At 57.4% G+C, this 26,680-nt stretch overlaps 1 protein-coding gene and 1 long non-coding RNA gene across 7 annotated transcripts in view; one reads left to right on the top strand and one right to left on the bottom strand.

The window, feature by feature from the left end:
- Positions 1-10,522: 10,522 nt before the first annotated feature.
- On the bottom strand, positions 10,523-13,701 carry NKX2-5 (NK2 homeobox 5). The gene is made up of 2 exons (XM_016145077.2): positions 13,098-13,701; positions 10,523-11,638 (listed from the first exon to the last, which is right to left on the bottom strand). The coding sequence occupies exons 1-2, from the start codon at positions 13,426-13,428 to the stop codon at positions 11,001-11,003; spliced, it is 969 nt and encodes a 322-aa protein (XP_016000563.2). The 5' UTR covers positions 13,429-13,701; the 3' UTR covers positions 10,523-11,000.
- A 9,389-nt stretch (positions 13,702-23,090) lies between these two features.
- Positions 23,091-26,680, top strand: part of LOC107511037 — a 32,140-nt gene continuing 28,550 nt past the window's right edge. For 2 of the 6 annotated variants that reach the window (XR_004952164.1, XR_001596983.2), the window contains exons 1-3: positions 23,545-24,751; positions 25,118-25,439; positions 25,878-25,969. This is a non-coding gene — a long non-coding RNA (uncharacterized LOC107511037). Of the gene's footprint in view, positions 23,281-23,544; positions 24,752-25,117; positions 25,440-25,877; positions 25,970-26,680 lie in introns of those variants that run through there. The other 4 variants (XR_001596979.2, XR_001596982.2, XR_001596980.2 and 1 more) reach the window with 3 other exon arrangements.

Here is a 26,680-nt window from a genome sequence, read left to right as displayed (position 1 = left end):
ACGATGGCGCCCTGCGCCAGCCCACTCCCCGGCCTCCGGTCCTCCAGATGTGTCCCCAGGACCCAGCACAGTGTGTGCACCGAGGAGCTGCTCGGTAAGTTTGTGGAGTGTGAGCAGGTGGCTTGAAACAACAGGAGAGTATTGTCCCGCATTTCCAGAGCCTGGAAGTCTGCAGTCAGGGTGTCCGCCGGGCCCTGCTCCCCCGATGGCCGTGGGAGGCGGGGGGAGGCCTCCCTTGCTTCTTCCAGCTTCTGCTGGTTGCAGGCGAGCGATCCGAGATGATCCGCAGCCTGTGGGTCCTCGCCGCGGCCTTCGCCTGCACCGTCACGTGGCCGTCCTCTGCCTCGGTGCGCGGCTGCCTCCCTGTTCAGTTTTTCCTTTCTCCGAGGACACCGGTCACACCGGACCAAGGCTCTCCCTGACTGAGTGCATCCGCAACGACCCTATTTTCAAATAAGGCCACGTTCTGAGGTCCCGGGGGCCAGGATGTCACGCATCCTGATGGGGGACACAATCCAATTCATAACATAAGTGGACCCCTGAGACAAGGATCTGCTCCCAGGATGCTGATCGGAGCCTCTGAGCCAGCAGGACGAGGCTTCGAGCCAAGCCTGGGTGGGTTCGCCAGGTTGCCTGGGGAGCACCCAGCCTCCTCCGCCCTGGGGGACCCGTGGAACCCTCAGCGCATCAGCTGCACCATGAGCTCACTGCCCCATCTAAAGGTGGCCCCCCACTTTGTTGTCCTTCTGCCCATCGCAGCATTACTTCCACACGTCATCATTTTAATCACTACAAGCTCCAGGGGGAGCAGGGTCCTTATGTATCTTACTAGCTCGCGTCCCCGGCCCCCAACACGATGTCTCAACAAACGCTGATGGAGTGCATGAATGGATGGATGGGTGGATGGATGGATGGATGGTGAGTGTCGGAGGGAAAAAGCTGTCAGAAAGCTCTCTCTGAACCACCGTGGAGGGGCAGAGACCAAAGTCCAGGGGACCAGGGAGGTGGCCACAGCTCCAGGCTGTCACATAGCATTTGAAAGTTGATTCGTGGAGGTTTCAGCCTGAAAGCGAAATTGCCGCTGCCTGAGCCTTCTGGGAGATAAGGCCACCGCGCCCGTGATAACGGCGCCCCCGGGAGCCGGGGAGGCGCGGGGCAGGGATCAGCACCTCTGGGTCCCACGGGGAGACCAGTGGGTGGTAAATATAGAACATGAAAGCGGGGCCCCCGGCCTCCTCCTTCACGACTGAGCGATGGTCAAACAAGACCACGCGAGGCTGTTGAACCCCGTCCCCCCCCGACCCCCGACGCGCCCCTTTCCAGGCCTGTCCTGCCCACTGCACCTTTCCTTGCTGGTCTCCGAATGCGGCCACGGTCACCAAGGGTCCAGTGACAGCAGAGTGGACGCGCACACTCAGCAAACCACCTCGCGAGAAGCAGGCATACCGGCTGGCCGCTGGCCCGTGAGCAGACGCAGCAAACACGCTCATGTCCTCCTAGTAAATGCACAGGACACAAACCGCGTTCGGTGGCTTCTCGGTGGCTTCTCGACTCTTTGACAGCCGCCGTTCAGTGAGCGCTTCCGAGCCCCAGGGCTCTGTGAGGCGGGACTTCAGGGCCCCAGTGAGGCTCAAGAAGAACCCAAGGTGCCGTGAGGGGGAAGGCCGGGGGGTCAGTGTCTTGGCCAACGTCACCCAGCGGGCAAGCAGCGCTCAGGGCTGAGTCCCAGGCTGGTGCTCTGTCCCCGCCTGGGGTGGTCTGTGACCTCTCGGCTTTGGGACCTCAGACAGAAGCCGCCTGAGGCCCGGTCTCCTGCTTGAGGTGGAGACCCCCGGGGAGTGGGGGAAGGCCCGCCTTATCCCATTTGCCCCCCCCCCCACGACAGTGGCTCTGTCAGCCCCACTTCACAGTCAGAGAAACCGAGGCTCAGGGAGGGGGAGCCGCCCAAGGCCTCACGGTGGCAGAGCTGGGTGAGGACGCAGGTCGGTGGACGCTGGAGCCAGGGCTCTTCCACTGCCCCACGGTCCCTTCCGGAAGTCGAGCCCCGGCACCTCCCCCCGCAACGACAGGCCCTTGTCCATCCCACCCGACCTCTTGTTTCAGGGTGGTCGCCGTGGGCCCTGTTTCTGTCCGACGTGGCCGATCCTCCCACCAGGGCTGCATGCTGTGGAGATCAGAGGACAGGGACCGAGGCCGGGCTGGGCCGGTGGCACTTAGGATGGGGGCAGGCCCAGGCGGCCTCTCCCGTAGGATCAGGGTGAGGATGCTCTGCAGGCGACCAGTCAGGGCCCACAAGGCCTCAGCATGAGACACACGGAGAGGCGGCCGCCCGAGCTCCAGAGGTGGCCGTCCCCTAGCTCCGAGCTCTGATGGGCCCCTCGCTCACCAAGCCCTGAGCAGGGGGGAGGGGATGAGGAGAGGGGGAGGGAGGGAGGGAGGAGGGAGGAGAGAGAAGGTACGGAAAGATACGAAAATGCAGAAGGAAGAAAGGAAACAGACGTTTAACACCACAAGAGGTAATCAGCGTTCCTGACGGCCAGACACTTCGGTCACGGTTCATCGTTTCGAATCCATGAGGAAGCACCTTTCCTCCGCAAGAGCCCCACTTTCCTGGTACCCCCATCTGGTCGCCTCCCAAACATCAAAGAAACTTGACAGGTGCCAGGACTTGTTCCTCATCCAATAGAACGCCCGGCAGTTCGCGGCTTCCAGCCTCCCGCCCCGGCCATGCTCTGTGGCCTCTCCTCCCCTCTGGCCGTGCCGACCCCGTCTGTCCAGGTGGCAAAGTCCCCGAAGCTCGAAGCGCGGCCTGACCGCAGTGGCGTTGCAAACACCTGCGGTCCCAATGCCCTCTGACAAGGCAAGGCTCCCAGGACAGCTCAGCGCCGAATCCGCAATGATTCTGGTAAAAAGATTAGGAACATGAAAAGGGGGAAGAGTCTGGGCGAGGCATCCCCGGCGACAGCCCCTGCGGCTCACCCCACACTCCACTCCGCACCGCAGGCCCCAGGGGCTGCGGATGAAAGACGGGGGAGAGGAGGAATTCCAGCCTCTTGATTTCAGCCCACAGCCCGGACAGCTGCGGGGTGCCGCCCCGTATCACAGCCCCACGGGGAGGACGCCGTCAGCTTCACCCAGGTGCCGGGCCGAAACCAGGCCCCCTGGCTTTGAAGATGAATCCCGCAGGGCCAAATGGTTCATTTCCTCGAGGGGCATCGCCGTCAGATGTAAAAGCTCCGGGCCTCCAGTGAGGCCGGGGGGCTGTCCCCTCATCCGTAAACACTGTTACGGGGGGGGGGTGCTGGGTCTCAGTGCTAACGAGCTTTCCACTTGACAGGGACAGGGTGGCACAGGGAACAGGCGGGCAGCTGGGCCGTAACTGGCTCTAAACAGTTTCATGTTGTCACTTTTCGATTTCCATCTGGGCGTTTCAGCCGACGCAGCCTGGCGACGTTTTAGAAAAGGGCACGTCGCATCCTCAGCCCCGTGACTGCTCCCCTAGATGCCATCCCTTCCTCTGCCACGTATTTACTGAGTACCTACTGTGTGCCAGACAGAAGCAGTAGAGTCCAGGGACTAAAAGGCTGGGCCCCGGACCAGCCCGCTGGGCGCCCGAGTTCCGTCCGGGCTCTGTCCCTTGCTCTCCGTGTCCTGGGAGCTGAGACTTTGGCCTTATCTGTGAACCGATAACACGGTGCGTGTCCACCTAAGGCTTCACGTGAGGGTCCCACGTGGCATGCAGGTGCAGCCCGATGCTTCGTAGCTGCCCGGTGAGCATCAGCCAGCATTCCGTGGTCCCTGCCCTCTCGCCGCACGCCGTCTCCACGGGGGACATGCCTGCGGGAGTGCCACCGCAGGCCGTGACTGGGGCTCTGGAAGGCCCTCTCCAAGAAAGCTGCGTTCCAGGGAGTCTCCAGCAAAGAGGGGGAGATGCAGGCCATGTGGGAGGAGAGGTGGAAGGGAGGGTCTGCAGGAAGGAAGCTGGGAAGCCGGAGCCTGGTGACCGGGAGCGAGCAAGGGGGCTCCAGAGGGGGCAGGGCCTTGCTGCCCAGGCAGGGAGTTCAGAAGCCCCCATGAGCAGTGGGGACCCCAGGAGGGCCTTGTGCAGGAAAGCGAGGATGCCTCACTTCTGGGGTTTGATGGATCCCTCTGGCTGCCGTGTGGGGAATAGACTGTAGGAAACATATTCGCGTTCCCGTCACCAGGAGCTTACAAATTTATTATTTAATGGTTCTGGAGGTTGGGGGTCCTCAGATCAAGGGGTCGGCGGGTTGTGCTCCTTCTGGAGGCTCCAGGGAGAGTCTGTTCCCTGCTTTTTCTGGTTTCTGGAGTCGCCTGTGTTTGCTGGCTGCGGGCTGCGTGGCTGCTGCCTCTGCCACGCGGTCACAGCTCGGTCCCCGGCTCTGACCGTCCTGCCTTTTGTAAGGACTCTGGCGATTCAAGGTCCGCTCCCCGATACCCAGGACCACCTCCCCATCGCAAGACCCAGAACCTGATCGCGCCTGCGTGCGTTTTCTGTTCTGATTTGTTTTGCCATGTTAAGTAGCACATTCGCAAGTTCTGGGGATCAGGACGTGGGCATCGTTGGGGGCTGTTTCTCTGTCTAGCGCCAGGGCAAGTGTGGAAAGAGGAGACTGGCTGGGAGGCCACCGTGGTCACCCAGGCGAGGGCTCTGGTGACCCGGGGCCGGTTCCGGCGTGAGGCTTTCGTCTGCAAGTGGCACGGCGGTTTCGCTTCTACTCACCACGGCCGTGCCAACTCCAAGGCGAGGGGAAGCACAACCACGTCAGGAGGCCCCCGGGAGGACAGGTCAAGCGCGTGCAAACTGCCCTCATGACCCCCGCACCCGCTGAGGACACGGTGGCTCTTGGGGCCGTTGGAAGTAGCATTCATCCAGCCGGCTTCTCGCTTCCCTTGAGAGTAAATCCCAGCTTCTTACAATGACTTTCTCTTCCTTAACTATATCCACGGAAGTCCTGTGAGACGACCCCTCCCCTCCGATCCAGTGGCTTAAAACCATCAGTTTTTCTCTTTGCCACATCTTCCGGTTGGCTGGACGTTGGCCGAAGTTGGGGGCTCGGCCCCGGGCGTGGGTCGGGTCTAGACCTGCCCCAGGTGTCCCTCATCCCCCCGCACCTGACAGCGGTTTCTCCCCATGGCGACGACCGAAGCACAAGAGAGCAAACCCCACCGTGAAAGCACACGCCAAGCCTCTGCCGTGTCGTATCCGCTAACGCCCCCTTCTTCAGAGCAAGTCCCACGGGCAAGTCCGAAGTTTAGAGCCAGCGGAGTTCAGGTGCGAATGTAGACCCTGTACAGGGGAGTGGAGACCCAGACCTACGACCAAGAAACCAGTCTGTCCCTCAGGTGTGAGGCTGACCTCTCCGACCCCGTCCTATTCCTCTACCCGGCCACCCAACCGCCTGAGCGCTTGCTAAATTCTGGCCACACTTTCTGTCTCCTGAACAGGCCGAGGCCATTCCCACCTCAGGGCCTCCGCACAAGCCGCTCTCCCTGCCTTGAACTCTCTTCCCCAGAGCTTCCCATGGCCGCTCCGTCTAAACATTCAGGCCTCAACTCAAACATCACCTCCGACGTGTGGCTTTGCCAGACCACAGAGTCTCAAGCCCCTGCACCCACCTCCCCTCGGCCCCCTCTACCTCATCGCTCAGCTGAATTCCCTTCTGGGTGCTGGTTGCTGCCTCGGATGGTCGTCCTATGGGTTCGTTTATTTCCTGAATGTCTGTCCCGCACCGGAACTGAAGATTCGTGGTGGCAGGTTCACTGTCACTGTCAGGTTCCCCTGTTTCTTGCACAGTGTTTAATAAATAGGAAATTTATTGAGGAATTTCAGGGCGGCCAAGGAGAAGCAGTGACGAGTAAATTGCAAGCAGGCATAGTTTTTTCTCATTCTGTCCCCAGATGTGCATTTCTTGATCATTAAATTCAGAATAACTAAATCTATTCTTTCATTCGGGCAGAGGCGGAGCTAATGTGAGCCAGTGCTGCAAAACTGACATTTCTGCAAGTCCGAGCTTGGGTAGGGTGAGGCAGGGATAGTTGGGAATGTACTGGAGAGAAGAGAATTTGGTGTTAGAACTCAGCTTGGCTATTTCCTAATTGTGAACAGGGCGAGTGAAAAAACCCTTTTTAAGCCTGGCTTTCATCTGTAAAGTGGAGTCCATGGTTATCGATGATCTCTCTTATCGATGATCGGATGATTATGAGGCTTCGATGACCTCAGGCAGACAGAGGGCCAGTGGAAAGCGTGGTGCCCTGTGAACTCCCACGGAGGCCAGTTTGCCCCGAACTCCTCTTCCTGTGGGACCCCAGGGTGGGGCTTAGGACCTGGGCAGAACAGATGGACTGTTTCTGAGCAGTCCCCCCCAAATTCCTCTTCCTCTGCAACACTGGGGTGCATAAGCCACAGAGATGACTTTGTGGTCTGACCAAGACAAGAGTGTCCCAGGGCACCTCTCCCAACCTCTATCCCTCCCCTTCCTTCCCCCCGCCCTCCTCCCCGCTCCTAGGGTCCCCAGGGCTGCCCAGCAGCTTGTGCTGTAGCCCTTGGATCACAGCAAACAGGCAGAGAGACCCTGAGGTGGAGGAGCAGGGCCGGGAGAAGGGAAATCTGACTCCGGTTTCTCCCAGGCTCTCTAGAGCTGGAGCCCGAAGGGTCTGGGGCCCCTGTGAGCTGCGGTTCTCCAACTTGCCAGATGATGAGTATCACCTGGTTATGAATTTGGTTTTGCTGGCCCTGTCCCCAAAGAGTCCAATTCAAGGGAGCTGGGGCGGGCAGGGGCTCGGGTCTGCCCCCACCTGCAGCAGCCTGTCTCTGCAGGCAAGTTCGCGAGCCACCGAGAGTGGTTCAAGCACAGCCACCACCGTCCCCCGCCCCCGAGCGGCTGTGTCTAACTTCTCTGGGTTTCTGCTTCCTCCGTGGGCATGGTCAGCAGGAGGTTTGCAGTGTCAGCACTTAGCCCAGCGCCTGGCACGAAGTAGGGACGAACACACACTAGGCAGAGATTCGTCCTGTTAGGCCAGGTGGCTGTGGGGCAGATCAGCATGGGGAGCCCGTGGTGGCTCTGGGTGACCGCCCGTGGTGGCCCTGGGTGACCAGCGCATCAGCCCCGTTCACCTCCCACCCGCTCTCCAGTGAGCTCTCCCGAGAAACCGCAGCCTGGGGCGAGGGGGCCAGACTGCACCCCTGGACCCCCGGCTAGCGAGCCTTCTCCACAGCGAGGTTTTAGGAGGGTCACATCTTTCCGGCACTGACCCGCTGTATGACCTTGAGCAAGTCACTCTTCTTCTCTGAGTGGGAGATTGACTCATTATTTCCTCGGCAGAACTCAGAGGTGTGAAAGGGGATTGGATGAATTCACTTTGTAAAGAGTCCAGGACAATGTCTGGCACCCGGTAAGCTCCGTGGGTGATGAATGAAATCCAAGCCACCTGCCCCTTTCTGCAGGAGCCCAGGCTCAGGGGTAAGTCAGCAAGACCTGGGCCCCTGGGGCTTGAGCCTGGAATGCTTCCCGGAGGAGGAGGCGAGGGGCCCAAGGAGGGCGGGCTTGCCCAGGAGCAGGGCAGGGGTCTGGCTGCTGTCAAGTTCACGGTCTGCAGTCAGCCCTGCGGGTTCTGCTTGTTCTTTTAAATACAGGTATTGAGATAGACAACATGGGGTTGATTTAAGGGTAAGCTATACAAAATAAGAGTCTATTCTGAGTTGGCAAAACCTTTGTCTGCTGGCCGGAAATAAAGCAAAGAGGCGAGAGGTCGCGGCGGGCAGGGGCAGGGCGGCCGCGGGACCGGCCTCTGCTGCGGAAGCCCGCTCCGCCCGCCCTCACGAGGCTCCCCGCAGCGCGGAACCAGCTTTCTACCTTTTAACGTCACAGTTGACACCTCGGGGTTTTTTTTTTTTTTTTTCTTTTTTTCTTTCTTAACCACAGTTTTACTTTGATTCTCACTGTTCTGTCCTGGTTGCATTTTCTCACTGTGCACGCGTCGCTTACGTAATTATTGGAAAATCCAGCCAACGGTACCGACGCGCATTTGGGAAGGGATCGCGCTGCGAGCGCGGCGGAACACGAGCGGACTTCTGACCCTGCGGCCCCGGCGCCCCGGCTCCAGGACCCGGCACCCGGGATCGGGGCGCTGCACTTTGCCTGGTAATGAGCCCGGAGGTCAAGCTTCAGCCCCTCACCCCAGCGATGAGAGCGTGGGGTTGGCCGCGCGCGGTGGCGCGGAGCAGGGTCCCTGAATTTTCATGAAGTTTCATGAATTTTCGTGAGACGAATGCTTGCGTTTCTTAAGCAGCCCGCCCCTGCCCCTCCGTATGCGGCGGCTGGGCTTTCCAGTTCCCGCTTAGAAAAGTGCGTGACGCGGACCATTCGTGTACCCTCTGGCCCCCAGTCTCCTGGTTTGCAGAGCAAGGTGGATTAGATTAGAGAACTCCTGCGAAGCGCTTAGCCGGGAGTCCTGACGTATGGCACGCTCGATGCCAGCCAGCCATCGTCGTCCCTTTGTGAGAGGCCGTGGGGTCCTCGAAGGGTGACAAAGAAGGAGGAAGGCACCATAGAAAAATCCTCGCGATCTAACGTGAAGTGAAGGAAATATCCCCTCTCGTACTGCTGCAGCCTAGTGCAAGATGAAATAGACCCTGGCGGAGGGTGCAGGACCCCAGGGAGCCGGAGGCGAATACACACATCCGAGTAAAGCGCCAAGGGAGGTGAGCGCCAGGTAGTGAGATCTGCGTGGTTGCGTGACTTAGGCTACCTGCTGAGCCTGCGGGCCGGCGATGCCCAGGTAGGAGAGCGCCTTCTGGCTTAGGAGCTGGTGTGGTGGCCTGGCGGAGCCTCGGTCTGTCCCTCCGTGAGATGGGACCGCGGAGAAGCGCAGAGAAAGCTCAAGTCCGTGAGTCTCTCAGCCCAGGGACAAGCATTGGAAGCCAGGGCAGGGGCGGAGCCGAACACATCCGCCTCTCCGAGGTCCTCGCCGGCCGGGCTCGGACCTTACGGCCGAGAGAATTTAAATCCGGGCCCAGAGCCGCGACCGGAGCTCAGCCCGTTCCCCCGCCTTCCCCACACAGCCTCTCCCCCGACACTCTGGGGACGCAGCCCCTCGCGCGGCTCCCCGCGAGCTGTAGCCCTCGAACCTCCTGCCGTCTTCTCCTCTCCCCGGGCGGCTGGCGCGACCTTGGGGGACAGCGCTGACCCGAGGAGGCGGAGGCGACTGGAAAAAGGCCTGCGCAGCACTGCTCGGACCCGGGTGCGGCTGAGCGACAGCTCCTGGTCGCACCAGGCTTGCCCCAGAGACTCCTCTCCGGCGCCAGGAGCACTTGGAGCCGCTCTGGGTCCCTGAACGCCACAAGCAATGTTTTGGCTGCGACCGGGAGCTCTCCGCCCCACGCCGCACGCCCCACGCCCCACGCCCCAAACCCCACAATCCACGGGGCCAGCGCAGAACTTCCCGGCAAAATCACCGAAAACAAACTCGGTGGGAACTTAAAGCCCCGACTCCCGCTTTCCTCTGACGGTGGGAACTGGAGACAGAGGAGCTGGAGGCGTGCCCGAGCCCCTGCGGATGGCGGGACCTGGGCTCAGAGCAAGGCATTCTTGTCAGCCCCATTTCAGAGACGGAAAAGTAGAGGCCTGCAGCTGGCAAGTCCCACAGCGAATGGGATTGCAGCTTGATTTTTGCCGAGCCTGTTTTCTCACCCGTAAATCTCGAACAGCAACAGCACTCGTTTGTCAGGATGATGGGGACAGTCACTAGATGCGCAAAGGAAAGCGCACCCTCTCGTTGGGAAGGGGGGCGGTTCAATGACCACGTGAATTCACGCGGCCTAGCCACAGCCGCAGGAGGGCTCAGCCGGCAGGACGCCTCTCCGTGGTCCAGGCTCTGGGCTGGGCACAGCCAAGCAGCTGGTGAGGCTCGGGCCTCGAGACCCCAGGTGCTTCCGCTGGGCTGAGGACTTGCCGTAAGCTTGACGAGGTCTTTGATTCTCGGCTTTCCTATCTGTAAAATGGGCTACGGTGTGTTTCTTAGCCGGGTAGGTTATGGTGCCCTCCAATCGCATAGGAGCCACATCCTTTAGCTCGCCATTTAATTCCCAAGCCCTGGAACAGTGCCTGGCACACAGCAGGCTTCCAGGAGGTGCGGCTGGGAGCTCTGGGCAGGTGCCCTCCCTCTCTGAAGTGAGACCTGGAGTCCGACCTCAGTTCTACCAGTGCTGGCTTGCTATCTGCCCCAGGCACGTCATGCAACCTCTCCAGGCCTCGGTCGCTAAATTTTAAAATAGGGCCTCCCTTTCTCCGTTATTGAAGATCACACGAGACAATACGGAAAATGCCCGACGAGGACCCAACATGGTTTATTATTATTATCAACTTGCTCAGCGAATGCTATTCCTGCTACGCAGGACCAGCAGGGATGGCCTCTGCCCCCCCACTCCGAGCCTCCCCCGCCCCCGCGCCCCAAACCCGGTTTCTGAAGCATCACGATCTGAATAAAGCACACATGCGGGGTCAGCGCACTCTCTTTAATGGAAGGAGATTCTCATTTCTTACAGCAACAGGTAAAAACATAAATACGGGTGGGGCGGGCGGCGGCAAGGCTGCGAGGGCCCGGGCGCCGGGCCCAGGCTCGGGAAAGGAGGCCGGATCTTAGCCCCGGTGCGCCGGGACCGGGCTCCCGGTCCTGAGTTCCCGGGGTTCGGCCCGGTGGGGGGTGCCCGTGGGCGCTCGGAAGGCACTTTGCGGCCGAGAGCTAAGGCACCAGGCTGTGGGACCTTTCACCCGCAGCTGCGTAAACTCGGCCACAAACTCCGGCGCGCGGGGACAAAGGCGCGTGGGGCCGGAAACGCTCCGCGGCCTCTGCGGGAGTGCGTGTGAAATCCGAGGGCCGCAGGAACCTTTCGGGAGCCCTCCCTCCCCTCGGGGGTTAGTGCCCCTCGCTAGAGGTGAGGTGAGATCCGTCGGGGGCGCCCCAGGCAGGCCCCTTCCCTACCAGGCTCGGATACCGTGCAGCGTGGACACCCCCGAATTGCCCTGCGGAATCCCGGGGCTCTGCACCGCGTTCAAGTCCCCGACGCCGAAGTTCACGAAGTTGTTGTTGGCGGCGGCCGTGGCCGACTGCGCCGGGGGCGGCCCGGCCGGGTAGGCGGCGGCGCAGCTGTAGCCAGGGGTGCAGGCCGCGCCTCCGTAACCCGGGTACGCGGAGTAGGCGTTATAACCGTAGGCGTTGAGGCCCACGCCGTAGGCTGGCGCGTAGGGCGCCGAGTCCCCGAGGCAGGGCTTGCCGTCGCGCACCAGCACGGGCACCGCGATCCTGCGGGCGGGCGGCGGCGGCGGCGGCAGCCCCACCAGCTCCAGAGTCTGGTCCTGCCGCTGCCGCTTGCACTTGTAGCGCCGGTTCTGGAACCAGATCTTGACCTGCGTGGACGTGAGCTTTAACACGCTGGCCAGCTGGTCGCGCTCGGGCGCCGACAGGTACCGCTGCTGCTTGAAGCGCCTCTCCAGCTCGTAGACCTGCGCCTGCGAGAAGAGCACGCGCGGCTTCCTCCGCCGCCGTGCGCGGGGCCGCTCGGCGCCGTCGCTCTCCGGCTTGTCCAGCTCCACCGCCTTCTGCAGCGCGCATAGCTCTGAGGGGGACAGAGAGGCAGAGAGACGTTGGGTCAGGGCGTCCCCACTCGCGGAATGCCACTCGGTCCTGCCTGCAGAGCGCCGCTTGGCTGCGGCTCACTCTGCCCAGTGCACTGGGCGCCACGGACAGTCAGCATTTGTTGGATGCCTACTATGTGCTCCGGACGGTCCCTGACCTCGGGTGATCTACATTCTGGTCGGCCGGAGATGGACAGTTACTTAAAATTTCAGACCGCAAAGAGAATAAAACGAGATGCTGCACTGGGGTGGATTAGATTCAGGCTGCTTTGGCTTGAGAAGTTAAATGAGGTGAGACTAAGGCGCACCCTAGGGTCGGTCACATTGTCTCCAAATCACGGAACCCAAAGAAACAGAAGGCAAGGGGGTGTTGGTTCGGTGATCGAAGGCTCGCGCGTCGTGAGAGCGGGGTTTAGGCAGCGCCCTGCCAGCCGCGGGTGGGCAGGAGGCCTGGGAACGTGCCGGGCCTGCGCGCTGGGACTCGGGTCGGAGGCGAGCACTCGGCTCGCGAGCCGGCCGGCAGCTGTTCGCGGGCCTCCCCACTGCTCCCGGACAAACCTTGCTCCGCTCACCGACAGATCCCCGCTGGGCTCATCGCGCGCGGGCCCATTCGCCGCGCGCCCTCGGGACCCCGCGTCGGGCCAAGGGGTCCCTATCGCGCCCCTTTTCCCCGGCTGGCCAGCCTCCCCGCCTTGGCGTGCGCCACGGTCCCCCCACCTTCCCCAGCCATCTCCTTCGGCCGCCCGGCATTTTCTAACTTTTCGCAGGAGAGAACGTCCTGGCCCTGGCCGCGTCATGAAGTTGTGTTGAAAAAAATATAGCTACTAAGTCGGATTCCTGCCAGTCCGAATTTTACAGGAAGGCCCTTGTTCCCAAAGATTTCACTCTCTTGGAACAAAGGAGGAAAAGCCCCAGAAACGCGGGTTACGGTTGGGCTTCGGAAGGCCCCAGCCGACCCTTCCCCAACTGCGCGTAAAGGCTCGTCTGGCTCAAGCATTTAAATTCCTGTTGAGCGGTTTTCTTAGATCCTCTAAATGACCAAAAAGGCTTTTTTTAAAAAGCAAACAAACAAACCCTGACACAGGAAATCCCTCTCTCTCCCTCTGTTCTGTCTTCCACAAACCCAAACCTCAACTTCACAGCAGACCCCGGAGCAAGGCTGCCGCCGCCTGGGGCTTTGTTAGACCGAAAACTTGTATGTATTTTTTCTTTTGTCTCTTATTTCTGATCAACTCAACCGAGCATTTCTTCTAAACCTCCGACTGGACGCGGGGCGCGGAGGCCCTGGCGACAATGTCGCCTCTTAGGCTGCGAGCCCCCTGAGCTCGGGCCTCTGCGCGGGCACTCGCGTCTCCTCCACCCGGACCAGAGTATCTTGGCGCCGGGCTTTGGGGACAAAAGTGACCCGAAAGGGAGAAGGGTGTTGTGTTTCTTCCTCACCTTTCTTTTCAGCTCGAAAGTCCTTGGCAGGGTCGGGGTCGCTATAGGCGCGCGCATAGAAGGCGGGGGCGGCGGGGAAGGCAGGCGCGCACTTGGCCGGCGAGGGCGCGGGGCCCAGCTCGGCGCGCAGCTCCGGGAGGCCGGGCGCCGCGGCCTCGGGCCCCGCGTAGGCCTCGGGCTTGAAGGCGGCCAGCATGCAGGAGGCGGGCGCCAGGGTGGCCTCCAGGCGCGCCGAAAGCTCGCCGGCGGCCAGGCTGCGCTGCTGCTGCTCCAGGTTCAGGATGTCTTTGACCGAGAACGGTGTGGGCGTGAGCGCAGGGCTGGGGAACATGGTGGCAGCGCGCGCCTCACAGCGCCAGGTGGGCGGCAGGGAGCGGCGCTGCCCACCGGCCCTGGCAGCCTCTCTGCATGGTGCCCGCCGCCCGGCCGCCCGCCCGCGCACCCGCCTTTCCGCTCCGGTTGTGGCGGGCGGCAGGTAGTGCGGGGTCCAGGGGCAGGAGAGGCGGGACCAGGCCGTAGGAGGGGGGCTCAGCCTGCCATTGGGCTAGGGGCCGCGTTGACAGGAGCGAAGAGCAGTTTCGTGTCACCTAATATAGTCATTCGGCTAAAAAAAAAAAAAAAAAAATCCTGCTCAGCTTTTTAAAGGGGCCGCGACGCGCTTGGAAGGCCGCCCTTTGCTCCTGCAGCCCGAGATTTCCCCACAGTAGTAGCTTGAAAACCCCACCTCGAGGCATCCACAGGGAAGGACGCGATTCTGCTCCAATTTGGGCAGATTAGGAATTGGAAAAATGTTTCTCAGCGCCTGAAACGAAACGGGAGAGGGAAGGACTGGGCGGGCAGCTGGGGAGGGAGTTATGTCCAGGAGTCTTAACGGTCTTCTTGCTGAAGGTGTGTCACTGGGAAGGCTCTGAATAAGGAGAGAAGGAGGGGCTGATCTGGGGTAGCGTCAGGAGGGGGAGTCCGGACAATTTGGGGATCAGTTAGGCAGGGCTTACAGGGCCAGCCATGCCCCAGGAGTCTCCCCTTTTCCAGGATCCCAGGCCCTGGGGGCTCCTGGGTGAGACAAGCAGAGAGGTAAGGTGAGTGTTTGTGGGGTGGGGGTGGCCACCTCCCACAGGCGAGGGAGTTTAACACACACAACTCCAGGGGGCACCAGTCCCGGCCAGTCTCGTCCCAGAGAGATGACTCTCCCATGAATAATGAAACAAATCCAGAGTCCAGGTGGGCAAACGGCTTCCCCGGGGGAGAGCTGTCTTCTCAGGCACCCCAGCTCCCTTGGCCTTGGTCTGGTCTCTTCCGTTCCGGAGCCCACCGTTCCTGAGTCCCTCCTTTCCTTGCCCTCCCCCACCAGCAGCAAGGTCCCAAGCCTCTGCTTGCCCCAGGGCCTCAGGCCCCGGCCCAGGCTTAGCTCTCGGGCCTGGTGGTGCTCTTATGAGCCCAGTGTGGCCAGGATTTCTTAGAGGTCTCTGGGCTCCAAATGGAGCTCTCCAAGGGCAGCCAGGCCAGGAGTATGGGGCACGGGTAGGGCAGCCGGGTGTTTTTTTCCCACAGTCAGTAAAGTAGGGATCTTCCGTAGGACAAATCTACCAGTGCTTCAGGAGGCAAGCTACCCAGCCAAATCCTGCCGAATTTGTCTCTTCCTTCTGGGTGCCTTGGGAGATTTGATGAATGCCTCCAGCCTTCCCTTCACCCCCAGAATACTGCAGGGAGGCACTGTATTTCGTGTACCATTACAGGGAAGATCCCGCAGGCAGAATGGTCCCAGGTTAAGGTCACAACCTCACCCTATCTCTGGGAATGGGGAGGTTCCTCAGGGGAGAAGCTTTGATTTTCCATGACCCAAGCTTGTGTGGGGAAGGCGCAGAGTGGGCCTGAGACTTGCTTAGGATAGAGACTTGGAGGACTCGGCTCCTTGCAGGGGGCGAGATGGGGGCTGGGGAAGAAGCACCAGGAGCAGGAGAAAGGCAGTGCGGGGCCACAGGGCCGAAGGCAAGCGGAGGGCCCGGCTCTGGACCGAGGCTCCTGGAATCGCGAGGAAACGCACCATGTAGGGGGACGTGGTGGCGGCTGTCTGTCCAGAACGTGAACCACGGGGCACTCAGGCTGAACGGTGAGACACTGGGCAGCGCTGCCTGCATGGTCTCGAGTGGGATCAAGCATAGGCCTGAGGCTGGGATCTTCCAGCCTCTCATCAAACCCACACTCCCGGCCTGTGGCCTCCCAAGGAGGGCCAAAGAGAGCGGAGCCCCCCGTGGTCCTGGAGGCTGGGGACACTGCGACCCCAGCTTCCGGGCTTCAGCCGCCGGTACCAGAACCGAATTTTTGAGACAGGGATGACAGCACGGTTCTGGCATCGTTAGCCCTGTTTGCTGAAGAGATAGATGCCTTTTGTCAAATATGGGGGGCTCCCAAGGCCCATGCAGCTGCCCACTATCCAAGGCCCCAACTGGCTTCTCCCTGGCAGGATCTGTGTATCGGTGGCCTCTCTGCGGCCCTCACTTGCCAGGCTTTTGGCCGATGTTACAGTTACTGCTCTCAGCTAACCCAGCTTAGGGGCCCGCCTCGCCTTTGAAGATTGTTTTTGGGGAGTGGGAGAGGATGCCTATCAGGGAGGCGGTGACGTCTGGCAAACGAGCCACATCCGATTCAATTAAACGTCTCGCTGAAAAGAGCTCCGAGCGAGGGTCCTGGGAGCACTGCTAAGTGAATGGGCTGGCTCGGCGGCTCGCGATGACAGTTTGAAAGATTAGCGTGGGCCGACGCCTGAAATATTACCGTTTAATGGGGGACATTGAGGCCGCATCCGGGATCCCAGTTTTTTTTTTTTTTTAAGCGATAGTTCTGGAGGAAGAAAATAATTCATCATTTCCTCTGCAGATCGAGGCGGTAATGATTTATCACAATTTCGGGTATGGGGGTTCCCAGCGCTGACTGATAGACCTGTGGGTCAGGTGTCATGAAAATGGAGGGAAGAGGATTCTCCCTATTTGGACAAAATCAGCTACTTCTCCGCCCCCCTACACCCGCTCTGGGAATCCCGTAATAATTTCTCTTCGCTCTAAAACCCGGCCTTAGCATTGCGGTTGAGAGGAAACTGGGGCAAAAACGGATTAGTAGGTGCAAAATCGAAATTGGGGTGACCCATGCTGGCCTCCGCATAGAAATGTCCAGGAGCAAGCGCTAGCTTTTCTTTGCAGTCCTCTGTTTCCGAGTAAATAAAACAAACAAACGAACAAGCAAACAATTTTTTAAAAATTTTTTCTTTAAATAGAAGTTGCAGCGATGGGGGTGGGGAACGAAACCGGATTCTGCAGCCCAGCAGGGACGCGTCTTCCCTCCCAAGGGCGGCGGCAGACCCATCCTGGCCTCCTCTCTCAGGGCACTCTGGCCAAACGAGCAGGACAAACAAACAGCCTTCAGGCCAGAGAGAGGCCGAGAGAGACAAAAAGGAGGCAGAGAGGCGGGATCGAAGGATCTATCCGTCTAATTTCCTTGCCTTTTAAAGAGTCGGTGCTTTAAGATGAGCCAAATTCCAGGATGACTCGAGCGCGTTCCGCGCGCATAAAACATTATTAGTCGGAGAGCGATGGGCGCAGCCGGAGCCCGGGCCCTGGCTCCTGCCGTCAGCAGGGCCAGCCGACAAAGGTATATATGATTAATTGAAAGATAAGCTGGAACTATCACCGGGAATGTCATTAATGCGCCGGGGAGACGTCCATTGGAGACAGGCGGCGTTATCCACGGCTTTATCTTCAACAACGCCTCGCTCTCGGCCCGCGCTGGGGAAACAGATGGGGGTTTTTGTCTGGGACGCTCGCCCCGTGTTTATATTTTGGGAAGAATCGCAACTCGTGGGAGTCCGGGCGGGCCCCCTGATAAATGAACATTAGCACTTTTTCGGACTACTGTATCAACAAAGGGGCTGCGGCGAGGCAATAATTGGCGAGAAAGCAAACAGAGGGCCGAGAGCGCGCCTCTGCTCTTCGTCCGGCTGATGGATGAGCCGCGGCGGCCGCGGGCTCGGCTCCCGGCCCTCGCCCCGGCTCCCCGCCCGGCCGCGGGGCCCCTCCGCCGCCCTGGCTTCCTTCCGGGCCGGGGCTGGGGGCGGGGGCGACTCCGAGCTCTGCCACCCTCGCGCTGGGCTCCCGAAGGGTCGCGCGGCCTCCGCGGCACCGGATTTTTCTTGCCCTGGGTCGCGCGCCTTAGATCGCTCTGCAGAGGAGACGGAGGCTCAGAGAGGGGAAGTGACTTGCTCAAGGTCACACAGATGGGACTGACAGCCAATTGGAGAGGAAGCGAGACACCGACCCTCGCTCCCCACTCCCAATGCTGCCAGAGAAGAGGACCAGGCCGCTGGATTTGGAATGCTCGGGGACTTAAGATGCTTTCTCCCCCACCTTCATTCCCTCTTGATCCGCCTCCTCCCTTTCCGCTTCCTTCCCCTTTCTTCTTTGAGATGTAATAGATGGAATTAACGAGCCATGCAACTCATTCATTTAAAGTACAGGATTCGGTGATTTTTAGTATATTCACGGAATCGCTGGACCATAGGACAATTTTAGGACGTTTTCATCACCCCCAACAGAGACCCTCACCCTCTCCTGCACCCCTCACCTCTACATCTCTAGACATCCACGAGTCAATCCACTTTCTGCCTATTCTGGCCATTTCATACACAAGGAATCATATAACTCGTGGCCTTTCGTGACTGGCTTCCTTCACTTAGGGCGTTGTCTTCAAGATTCATGCATTCATAGCCTGCCTCATCGCACTGTTACTTTTTATGGCTGAATACTATTCGGTTGCATGGATAGACCACGTTTTGTTTCTACATCCATCAGTTGATGGACATTTGGATCCTTCCTACCTTTTGGCTATTATGAATGATCCCCCCACCCCCAACCCCCCAAGCCTGCTTTACCTAAAATCTAAAACTTCAGAGGCCTGGGGAGGACTCTTCTCTCCCCACCCCTATAATTAACCCTATCCTTCCCTGAAGGCCGGCTTCATGGCCATGTAACCTGTGCATTGGTACAGGGCCTGAGTTTGGAAGGGTTCTGTGCCCTGCTGCTGCAGTCTTAGAATTCTTGGTCGGTTTCGAATAAGAGGCTCTACGTTGTCATTTTATGCTGGACCCCACGGATTATATAGCTGGGCTGCTTTCTAGGCAATCTAATCAGAGCCCTGGAAGCACCATCTTCGTGTTCCCAAGGCTTCCAATCTCTCTGGCTTTTCGCTTCCTTTGCCCTGGGGTCTAGCCCCTGCTAGCCAGCTTGGCCAGGTGGGCAAGCCCTTGAGCTGCTCTCAGGGCTGTCCATTCGAAGTTTCTCAGTCATAGGAAGGACCTAGAGCTCACGTAAGGGGAGAGCAGAGGACAGGGCTGGCTGGGGGTTATTGGGTATGTATATGTATGAGTGTGTGTAAAGGGGCAGTGGAGGAAAAGCCTAAAAGATTGGCTGGAACTTAAACACAGAGTCCAAGTGACTCCATAGCTAGTTATGATCGGCTGCTCGGCTGGATTTCCTGCATCCCTTCACTCACGCTGACCGGGTGCCCACCCTGCACCAGGTGCTGGGGTTACACAGCCCCAAGGCACACAGACTCCAAAGGGGCAGAGTTGTACCAGAAAGAGTCCTGGACTATGAGCCAGTGCTGGCCTTGAGCACGTCCATTTTCCTCTCTGGACACCAGTTTTGCGTTTGTCTCCTTGGTGATGTGAGGTTCCTTCCCAGCTGTGCTATTCTGGGGAACTTCCTAGACTCACCTAGGCAGTGGGAGGGTGGAGAGGTCACTGGTGGTTATCTAATCTACAAATGGGAGCTAAGGTCCCAGCCAATTGTGATATGATGATGCTATTTTGAGGAGTGTGGTCCATACAACAATACACATTCAAAATAAAGTGAAATTAAAAAAGTGAGGGAAAGGAAAATGATTGTTCTTAGACCAAATATGTTCAGTTCCAGAAAGATTAAAAATTTAAACCTAAAAAATAAAACCTAAAAGTGCTGTAGGTGATCAAGATAATCTTGAAGTGTTTGTATATTTGGGAGGGTGTATGAGAACTAAACACCCAGAAATCATAAAAGATATATTATATAAACCTGATGGTATAAAAATAAATTTGTGCACAGTGAAAAATACATAAGTAGATTCAAAGAGAAAAATGTACAGGTTAAATGCTAGAAATAAGGACAAGAAAAAACTGATTTCCGCAATATGGAAAGAGCATTTGTAAATCAATAAGAAAATGACACCAAGAAAAAAAAAATAGAAAAATTAGCCAAGAGTAGCAGAATCTTGCTGGTAAAAGAAAGGAAGATAGAATGTCAAATTAAAACTCAAAGAGACAAATGTTTTCACTTATCAGATTGGCAAATATAAAAAAATTTGATGATTACTCTGCATAGTCACTCTTTGCATTCTTGATTGGAAGTATAAATTGGTAAATTTCTTTGGAGTACTTTGATTCTATCAAAATTTAAAGTGCATAAGCCCTTTGGACAAGTATTTCCACTTCTAGGATGGTTCTATAAGTATATGAACACTAGAAAAGTCTTTTCAATGAAGTTTTTAAAGGATCAAAACATTAAAAATAATATATTTTTTAAAAATGCTCACCAGTGGAACACTAGTAACCATGAGAGAGAATTAGTTACATTTATACCCTACTTGTATAGATACATTTGAGATACATTTAATCTGAAACCAAGTTCCAGAATTTGTATTTTAATATGAGCATATGTACATATATGGCTCTATGGTTTTTTTGAAGGATAAACAGAAGGGTAATGAAAGTTTCTATGGAGGAGAACTGGGGGAGGGGGTCAGGGAAAAAGCATAACACTTTCCACTGTGCATTGTTAAGGACAATTTTTATTTTGTTGTTGTTTTACCGTAGGCATATGTTGCCTTAAAGAGGTTTCTAAAAACCACAATTACGATTTCCTAAATGTAATGAATTAAGTTATGCCTTAATAGGAGGGAAAGAGACTCTCGGGGCTGTGGAAACATCTCAGCTGGAATCCCCTGGGCTATACGTTTAAAATGCACGTCTGGGCCCCAGCCCTCATCTTAGAGTTTGAGAGTCGAAGCCTTATACCTTGGTAAGGCAGCTTCCCCGCATTTTTAAATGCCGGTTTGCTGGGTCAGGGGGCTTGTGGGTCTGGTGGCTGTGAGTGAGACAGCAGATGAGGCCGGCCCCACGGGCTTGGTAACCCCATCCAGGCCCAGCCCCCAGGCCAGCAGAGGAGTTTGGCTGCTCCTAATTTTCCTGGCCCCTGGCCTCTGGTCCACTGTCCATCTGTCTCTCGAGATTCAGCCTCCCAAAAAACCTCTCTGCATTAGCCCTGAATCTGAACCAGATCTGTAATCTGTGCTAAACGAGGCTGGAGTGACTCTTCCCTGTCTTCCGGGCCATAAATGGAGGTATTTCATACCTGGTTCTCCCAAACAGAGATGAGACCCGTGCAGCCACTGCCCTGCCCCGGGCGGGCTGCGCCTGAAGCTCTAGGTCTATGGGGGAGTGCCCTGCGGGCCTCTCAGGGCACCAGGGACCTGCCCACCGGCTTAGACCTCTGGGCAGCCCTGCTTCCCACCTGCAGGCCATCTTGAGCACCCCGGGTTGGGCCTTCTCCCCACAGCGAAACGGGCCACCGTCTCTTTGCTCCAAGCGGGATAGCGTGCCGCTCTCCAGAGCCGGGCCTCAGCAGGCAGAAAACCTTCTCTCCAGTTCCTGTGGCCTTCTGCCACATGCTCCTGTGGCCCACCTGCCCTGTGCATGCATCCTCGAGGAGGTGACAGCCCCCCACATCCTACGTAAGCACTGGAAATGTCCCGGGTCCTCATTTTTCGTTATCGTGTTAAACATATGAGCAAACACCAAATAAAACAAATCTGGTCGTTAGAGATATATCTCTCTTTCCAAGGTATTTTCTGGGCTTGGATAGCGCATGTTTTTTCCTTATTTCTCCAACGGGGTGTCCACACCCGGGCATCTTCTGCCTTGTCGGTTTTCTTAACGATTGTCTTATCTTCACATCGCTGAATAATCCTTATCATATATTTTGAATAAGCAATACACTGTAAAAACAAAACGAGGACAAAAAAGCCCAAAGCAAACACGTGAAAAAGAGACGCAAACTAAAGCGTGCCGCGCCTCCCCTTCGGCTGCTTAGCTCCCTTCCCGAAAGGCGGAATGGTTACTGGGTTTATTTATTTTTAAAATCGACTTCATCGAGGCATAATATGACTAGAACAAAACGGACACAGTTTAAGTGTGAAGTGGGATGAGTCCGGACACATGACAAGGCTCTGTAAGGACCACCGCAATCAAGATACGGGAAACAGATGTACTTCCCCGAAAGGTTTCCTTCCCCCTTTGCAGTTAATTCCCACCCCCACCCAGGTGGTCGCCGGCTTTTAAAAAAAATATGGCCTTCCAGAGACATCTTCTGCAAATTTTAAGTATATTATATATCGGATTTTTTTTTTTTCCTGAGCAACTAAGTTTGCATTTTTGCCGTGGCCAGTTTTGTTGTTAGTATCTTTGCGTCCGTTTCTCATGTTTTGGGGATATGTTTCTAAAATCGAATCTGTCCTGCGTCAATAGATGTGACCCGCTTTAAAACTCGTGTTCCGGTGTGCCAGATGGGAGGGAGTCGCTTTCAAACTCCCTTCGTCATGTCGCGCTAATTTCTGAGTTTTTCTTCTCCATGTTCCGCGCGACCCCGCGCGCCCCCGCCCGCGGCTGCAAACCGCTTGGGCAGAAACAGCGCCGAGAGGACGCAGGAATCGGTCCCTCACGATCGCATCCGGGAAGGTCAAAGCTGGAAAAACCAGGTGACGTTCGAGTCAGGTGGACAACGGCTCGGATATGGGGAAGAGGAACCTAGATTTTTCCAGGGCCGGTCCTCACCTGCCCGGTGGGGGTCCAGCTCCGGGAGCCGCCGCCTCGGCAGACCCTGTCGTGGGCTCGCAGGTTTGGGAGAAGCCGAGCTGGGTGGACCGTTGCCTGCTTTTGCCCAAAGCTCGGGGGTGCCAGCGGGTCCTACAGCGGTGCCGCGGCCGCCCCCAGCCCCACCCCGCTCCCAGAGGTGCGCGGCCTCCCCGCGGGGCCGGCGCCCGGGCGGCGCCCCGGCCGGTGCACCCCGGACCGCTGCGGTCTGGTCGGTGTTGAATTCAGGGTGGAAGCGGCTGGTCACAGGGCGATTGAACCTCCCTAGGCCCGCCACCCTTCCTTCCTCCTCATCTTCCTTCCGCGTCTTCTCTTCCAAGCTGCCCCGCGGGCGGGGGTGGGGGGCGGGGGGAGGACCCCAGACAAAACAAACAAACGAAGCCTGCGGCGCAGTCTTCGGGGCCCGGCGGAGAGCGCTCTGCGGAAGCCTAAGTGACCAACGCCGCGCAGGAGACGCCACGGGGTTCCGTGCGGTCGGGTTCGATCGGCATTTACCGAGCGCGTCCCCGGGGCGCGGCGCAGGGGGCCCGGAGGCCGACGAGCTGCGAGAGCCCGGGGCAAACTCAGGGTCAGCAGCGCGGTGCCGCCGAGGGCGCGTTCCGGGCTCCCAACAAATTGGCGAGACGCGGGAACCGAACGGCGAAGTGAGCTCGCTGTTCAGGGTGGCGCCGACGCGCCCCGCACTTGAAGCGGACACAGGACCGTTGTGGGCAGCCGAGCCCTTCAAGGGAGCACAGCGGAGCGTTCCCCGTAGGCGTGTGTGCGTGCGTGTGTGCGTGTGTGCGTGTGTGTGTGTGTGCGTGTGTGTGTGTGGAATACGCTCACAGCCACCGGGAACCCGCTTTGGATGCGCTTCCCGGCGCGCTTTAAAGATAAGTGCGCAGCCACTTTGTGTGTGTTTGGAGCGCACACGGCCAGAACTTGGTGGCAGGGCGCAGGACACCGCCGTGCGGAACGCCCTTGCCGGCCTCCCGAGTCACCTTGGCACGGGCGTCGGTGCGCTCTGCGCGCTCGCGCGTCTCTGCGCCCCTGCGCCCTAACCGCGCGTCGCCTGTGCAGACCGCGGCTGCGTGTGCAGGGCTGTGGCCTCGTATCTCCGGGCAGGGAGCATCTTTTGTCTCTGGCGAGGAGCTTTCCTCCGGCAAAGATAAAGTAATCGATAGGGTCTTTTAAATAGCTCCGCGTTTCCTGTCGGGCGAGGAGTATCAGCGCGCCACCAAATCTGCTCTGGTATGTCACCTTATCTCCCGTCCCGCTGTTGTCCCCAAACGCCGCCTGTCAAGGGAGACGCCACCCGCATTAGGACCCAGACTGGGGACCTTCCGCTCAGGGTCACGCGCAGCGCCCTTGGCTAGGCCAGGCCGAGGGTCCGGGAGGGGAGCTGGAGGGGGGGGGCCGGGACGGCGGGGCGGGGGCGGGGGAGGAGGTGGGGGAGGGGGCAGAACGCCCAACCGGGCCAGGGGGAAAAGCGCAAACAGGCCCGCAGTGGACCCGTTCGGTGAACACGGGGCTGGGGTGGGCGTGTTTCTTTTCTTTTTCCGTTTTATAACCGTGAAAATGGTTGATCTGGGCAATCGGCGAGCTTTAGAGGGTTTGGGGGCGCGTCTGCCAGGTTAGCCCCGGCACTGCGGTGAGGGGTGGTTTCACCAACCTCCAGGAGACTGGTGTTGGGGAGAGGAACGAGAGCCCGAGCCTGAAGGTCAGCAGGACCCCCAAATCTGGCCACCGTCCCAGACTGGCAGCATCACCTCCCTGACTGCCACTGGGACCAGGACAGGGTTCAGAGGAAAGGTGTGACCCAAAGCAGATGTCCAACCTCTGCAAAGGTCCTGTGGCCGCCTGGACTTACCCTTCCTGGGGTGAACTCTGGCGGAGACCCCGCAGGCCAGGCCCTGACCGGAAGTGTTTCTAGGAGCGGCCACCAGCCGGAGGCCCTGGGCCTCCCTGGACATCTCAGCACCATTAACCCTCATCTCCTCGGTTTTCTCTTTCTACATTCAAAGCCTGTTGTATCTGGCCTTGTTTGTTTGTTGTTTTTTGAGAAAAATATTCCAAATAACAATAACAAAACCTTTCAATCCCTTCCCTCCTCTCATGCCATAAATAACGGGCACAAAACCAACCACACAGGTAACGGGGAGGCACCTCCCTTTATTTCCAGCCTCACAGTGCCCCTCGGGGCTCCCTTCTCCTGGGAAGCTGGAGGGGGAGCGACTTCTTGGCTTCAGGGCAGACTCGCTTCCTTCCAACCTGCCCACAATCATCCGAGTTACTCCAACTGCTGACTGCTGAGAGGACCATCCACCAGAACCCCAGCCAGGGACGAGGCAGGCCTTAGGGAAACGGCGTCTCATTTATGGGGGTCCGTTTACCCAAGCAGGCATTACCTTCTCTCCCTCATGGAGAGAAGGTGGCATTTCTGTATTTTCTTTGCATTCTTTAAGGCCCTGGTCTAACTCTTCCTTCTCTACTATCAGCCTTAAATTTCAAAAAATGATGCATTTGATTATTATCAATAGCCCAAGTTTGGTGGCAGTGAAGGGGGAACTGTAGCTGTGTTTTCTTGCAGAGTGGGTCATGGGTAGCATGTGCTAAGTTGAAAGTAGCGGAATGTGACCCGGACACCTTCACGCCATCTTTGAATCAAGGGTTGAGGGTCTTTCCTGGCTTCTGCATCTCAGGCCCATTCTCCACTTGGAATGTGAGTGAAACTTGAATGTAATTTTGTACAATCTTCCCAGGAAGCAATTCGGGAATTCCCATTTTAAGAATCTTTGCAAATATATAAGGTGAAAACAGCTTATTAGAATTACCTTGATTGTTTTTAAATGCTCGCAATCCATTTATATTTCTCTTTCTTAAATGTATCACCTGTTTGCGTCTTCAAGCTGTTTATCTACTGAGATCTTAGGGGTTTTTTTCTTAGTGATTATAGTGAGCACTTTATATACTTTATATTAATTAGTAACCCTCTGTAATTTTAGTTTATGCCATATATATGTTTTTTTTTTTTTTTTTTTGCCATTTCCCCGTTCGTCTTCCTAAAAACCTTCATTTTTATTTTAAGGCACCTGATGATAATATAGGAAGAAGACACTCAAACTCCGGTGGGGTTTCATTTCCCAATCAGGGCTGGCTCTGGGCCAATGGCAGAGGGGCCCCAGCCCCCCACTCAGCTGTTCTGAGGTCGTAGGGAGTCCCCAGGATAAAGGCAATTCCCACTCCGGCTTCATAGAGAAGAACCCATAGGTAGTTGACATTAGAGATTGGCCACACCTGGAAGGCCGCCTGCCTTGAAATTTCCATCCCAGGCTCCAGGTGAAGATGGGCTGGTGGTGGCTACTCCCAAGGCAGAAACAAATTCGGAGCACCAGAGCCCACAGGAAGAGGTGAGTTAAGGAGGTCATGGGGTTTGGGTTGGGGGACTTGGGGAGCATCTGGAACAGGGAGGGCACCAGAAATGACAGGTGGCGGGTCCTGTGGGCAGTGATTTGGGGCTCAGGCCCAGGAGTAGGGCTGTGTGGATCGTTTAACCTCCTGAACCTCGATGTCCTCACCTATCAAATGGAGACGATAGTCATACTTCCTCAAAAGATCATCATGTGAAAATTAAACCAGACAGTGCTGCGAAACACAGTGGCAGTTTCTTTGGCACTCCTCGCGGTGAGAAGCGCTGTCCACGTCCTTGGTCTTTGAAGCTGGTGGGTTTGCCACGGCTCCAACCCACGGACAACCAGCTGAAGACCGTAGAAGGGGCATTGTGTGACTTCTGTGGCTAAGTCAGAAAAAATCACGTAGATTCACGTAGATTCTTTTCTGTTTGCCAGGACACTTGCTCTTGGAGCTGTCCTGTAAGACCTCGAACTACCCTGAGGCCACCATGCTGTGAGGAAGCTCAAGCCACACGAGGAGGCGACAGGTAGGCTCACGGTTGACACAGTTCCCGCTGAACCAGCCTTTCAGCCGGTCCAGCTTAGGTGCCGGTCCTGGGAGTGTGGAAGCCTCCTGATGATTCCAGTGCCCAGTGGGTTCAGTTCTCCCAGCTGAGGCCCCAGACCCATCACAGAGCAGGGACGAGCCATCCGTACTGTGTCCTGTCCAAATTCCTGACCCATTAAATCGCAAATGGCTGGTTTTCATACCACTGAGTTTTGGGTCTATTGTCTATTGTTATGCAGCAGGAAAACCCAGAATGTTATTTAAGCAAATAGTGGTGCTTTTAGCTTGCTGTTGGCTCGGTGGTAGGTGCTTAATAAACAGTGGCTCTTCCTGGTGTTCTTGGTGACAGAGTTGTCCCAGAGTGGAGAACAAAAGGCTCTACGGGAAGAGAAGCAGACAAGGCTGCTCTAAGAAAGATGATCCAAGATGATCTCAGGCCTCCCACCTGGACTGGGTCTTTATTTTGGCTCCAGTGTGAGCTCCCCTCCCCCACCTCCAGAGTTCCCAACTGCAAATAGCCAGAAACCGAGGCGGTTTGAAGGCTTCAGCGTTTTCTCGTTTTGCAACCCCCCTTCCCCTTTCAAAAAAATTCTCGGAGTCGTAGGCTGGAGTGGGACTGGGGGATTGTAGGGGTGGGGAGCAGAGGGCGTGTGAGACACCATTTTGTCGCTTGAGCTAGAAAACCACAATA

The sequence above is a fragment of the Rousettus aegyptiacus genome, unplaced genomic scaffold (assembly GCF_014176215.1).
Source record: "Rousettus aegyptiacus isolate mRouAeg1 unplaced genomic scaffold, mRouAeg1.p scaffold_m13_p_7, whole genome shotgun sequence".
NCBI lineage: Eukaryota > Metazoa > Chordata > Mammalia > Chiroptera > Pteropodidae > Rousettus > Rousettus aegyptiacus.
The sequence above is the reverse complement of the archived record's forward strand: the minus strand, read 5'-3'. Positions and strand labels throughout refer to the sequence as shown.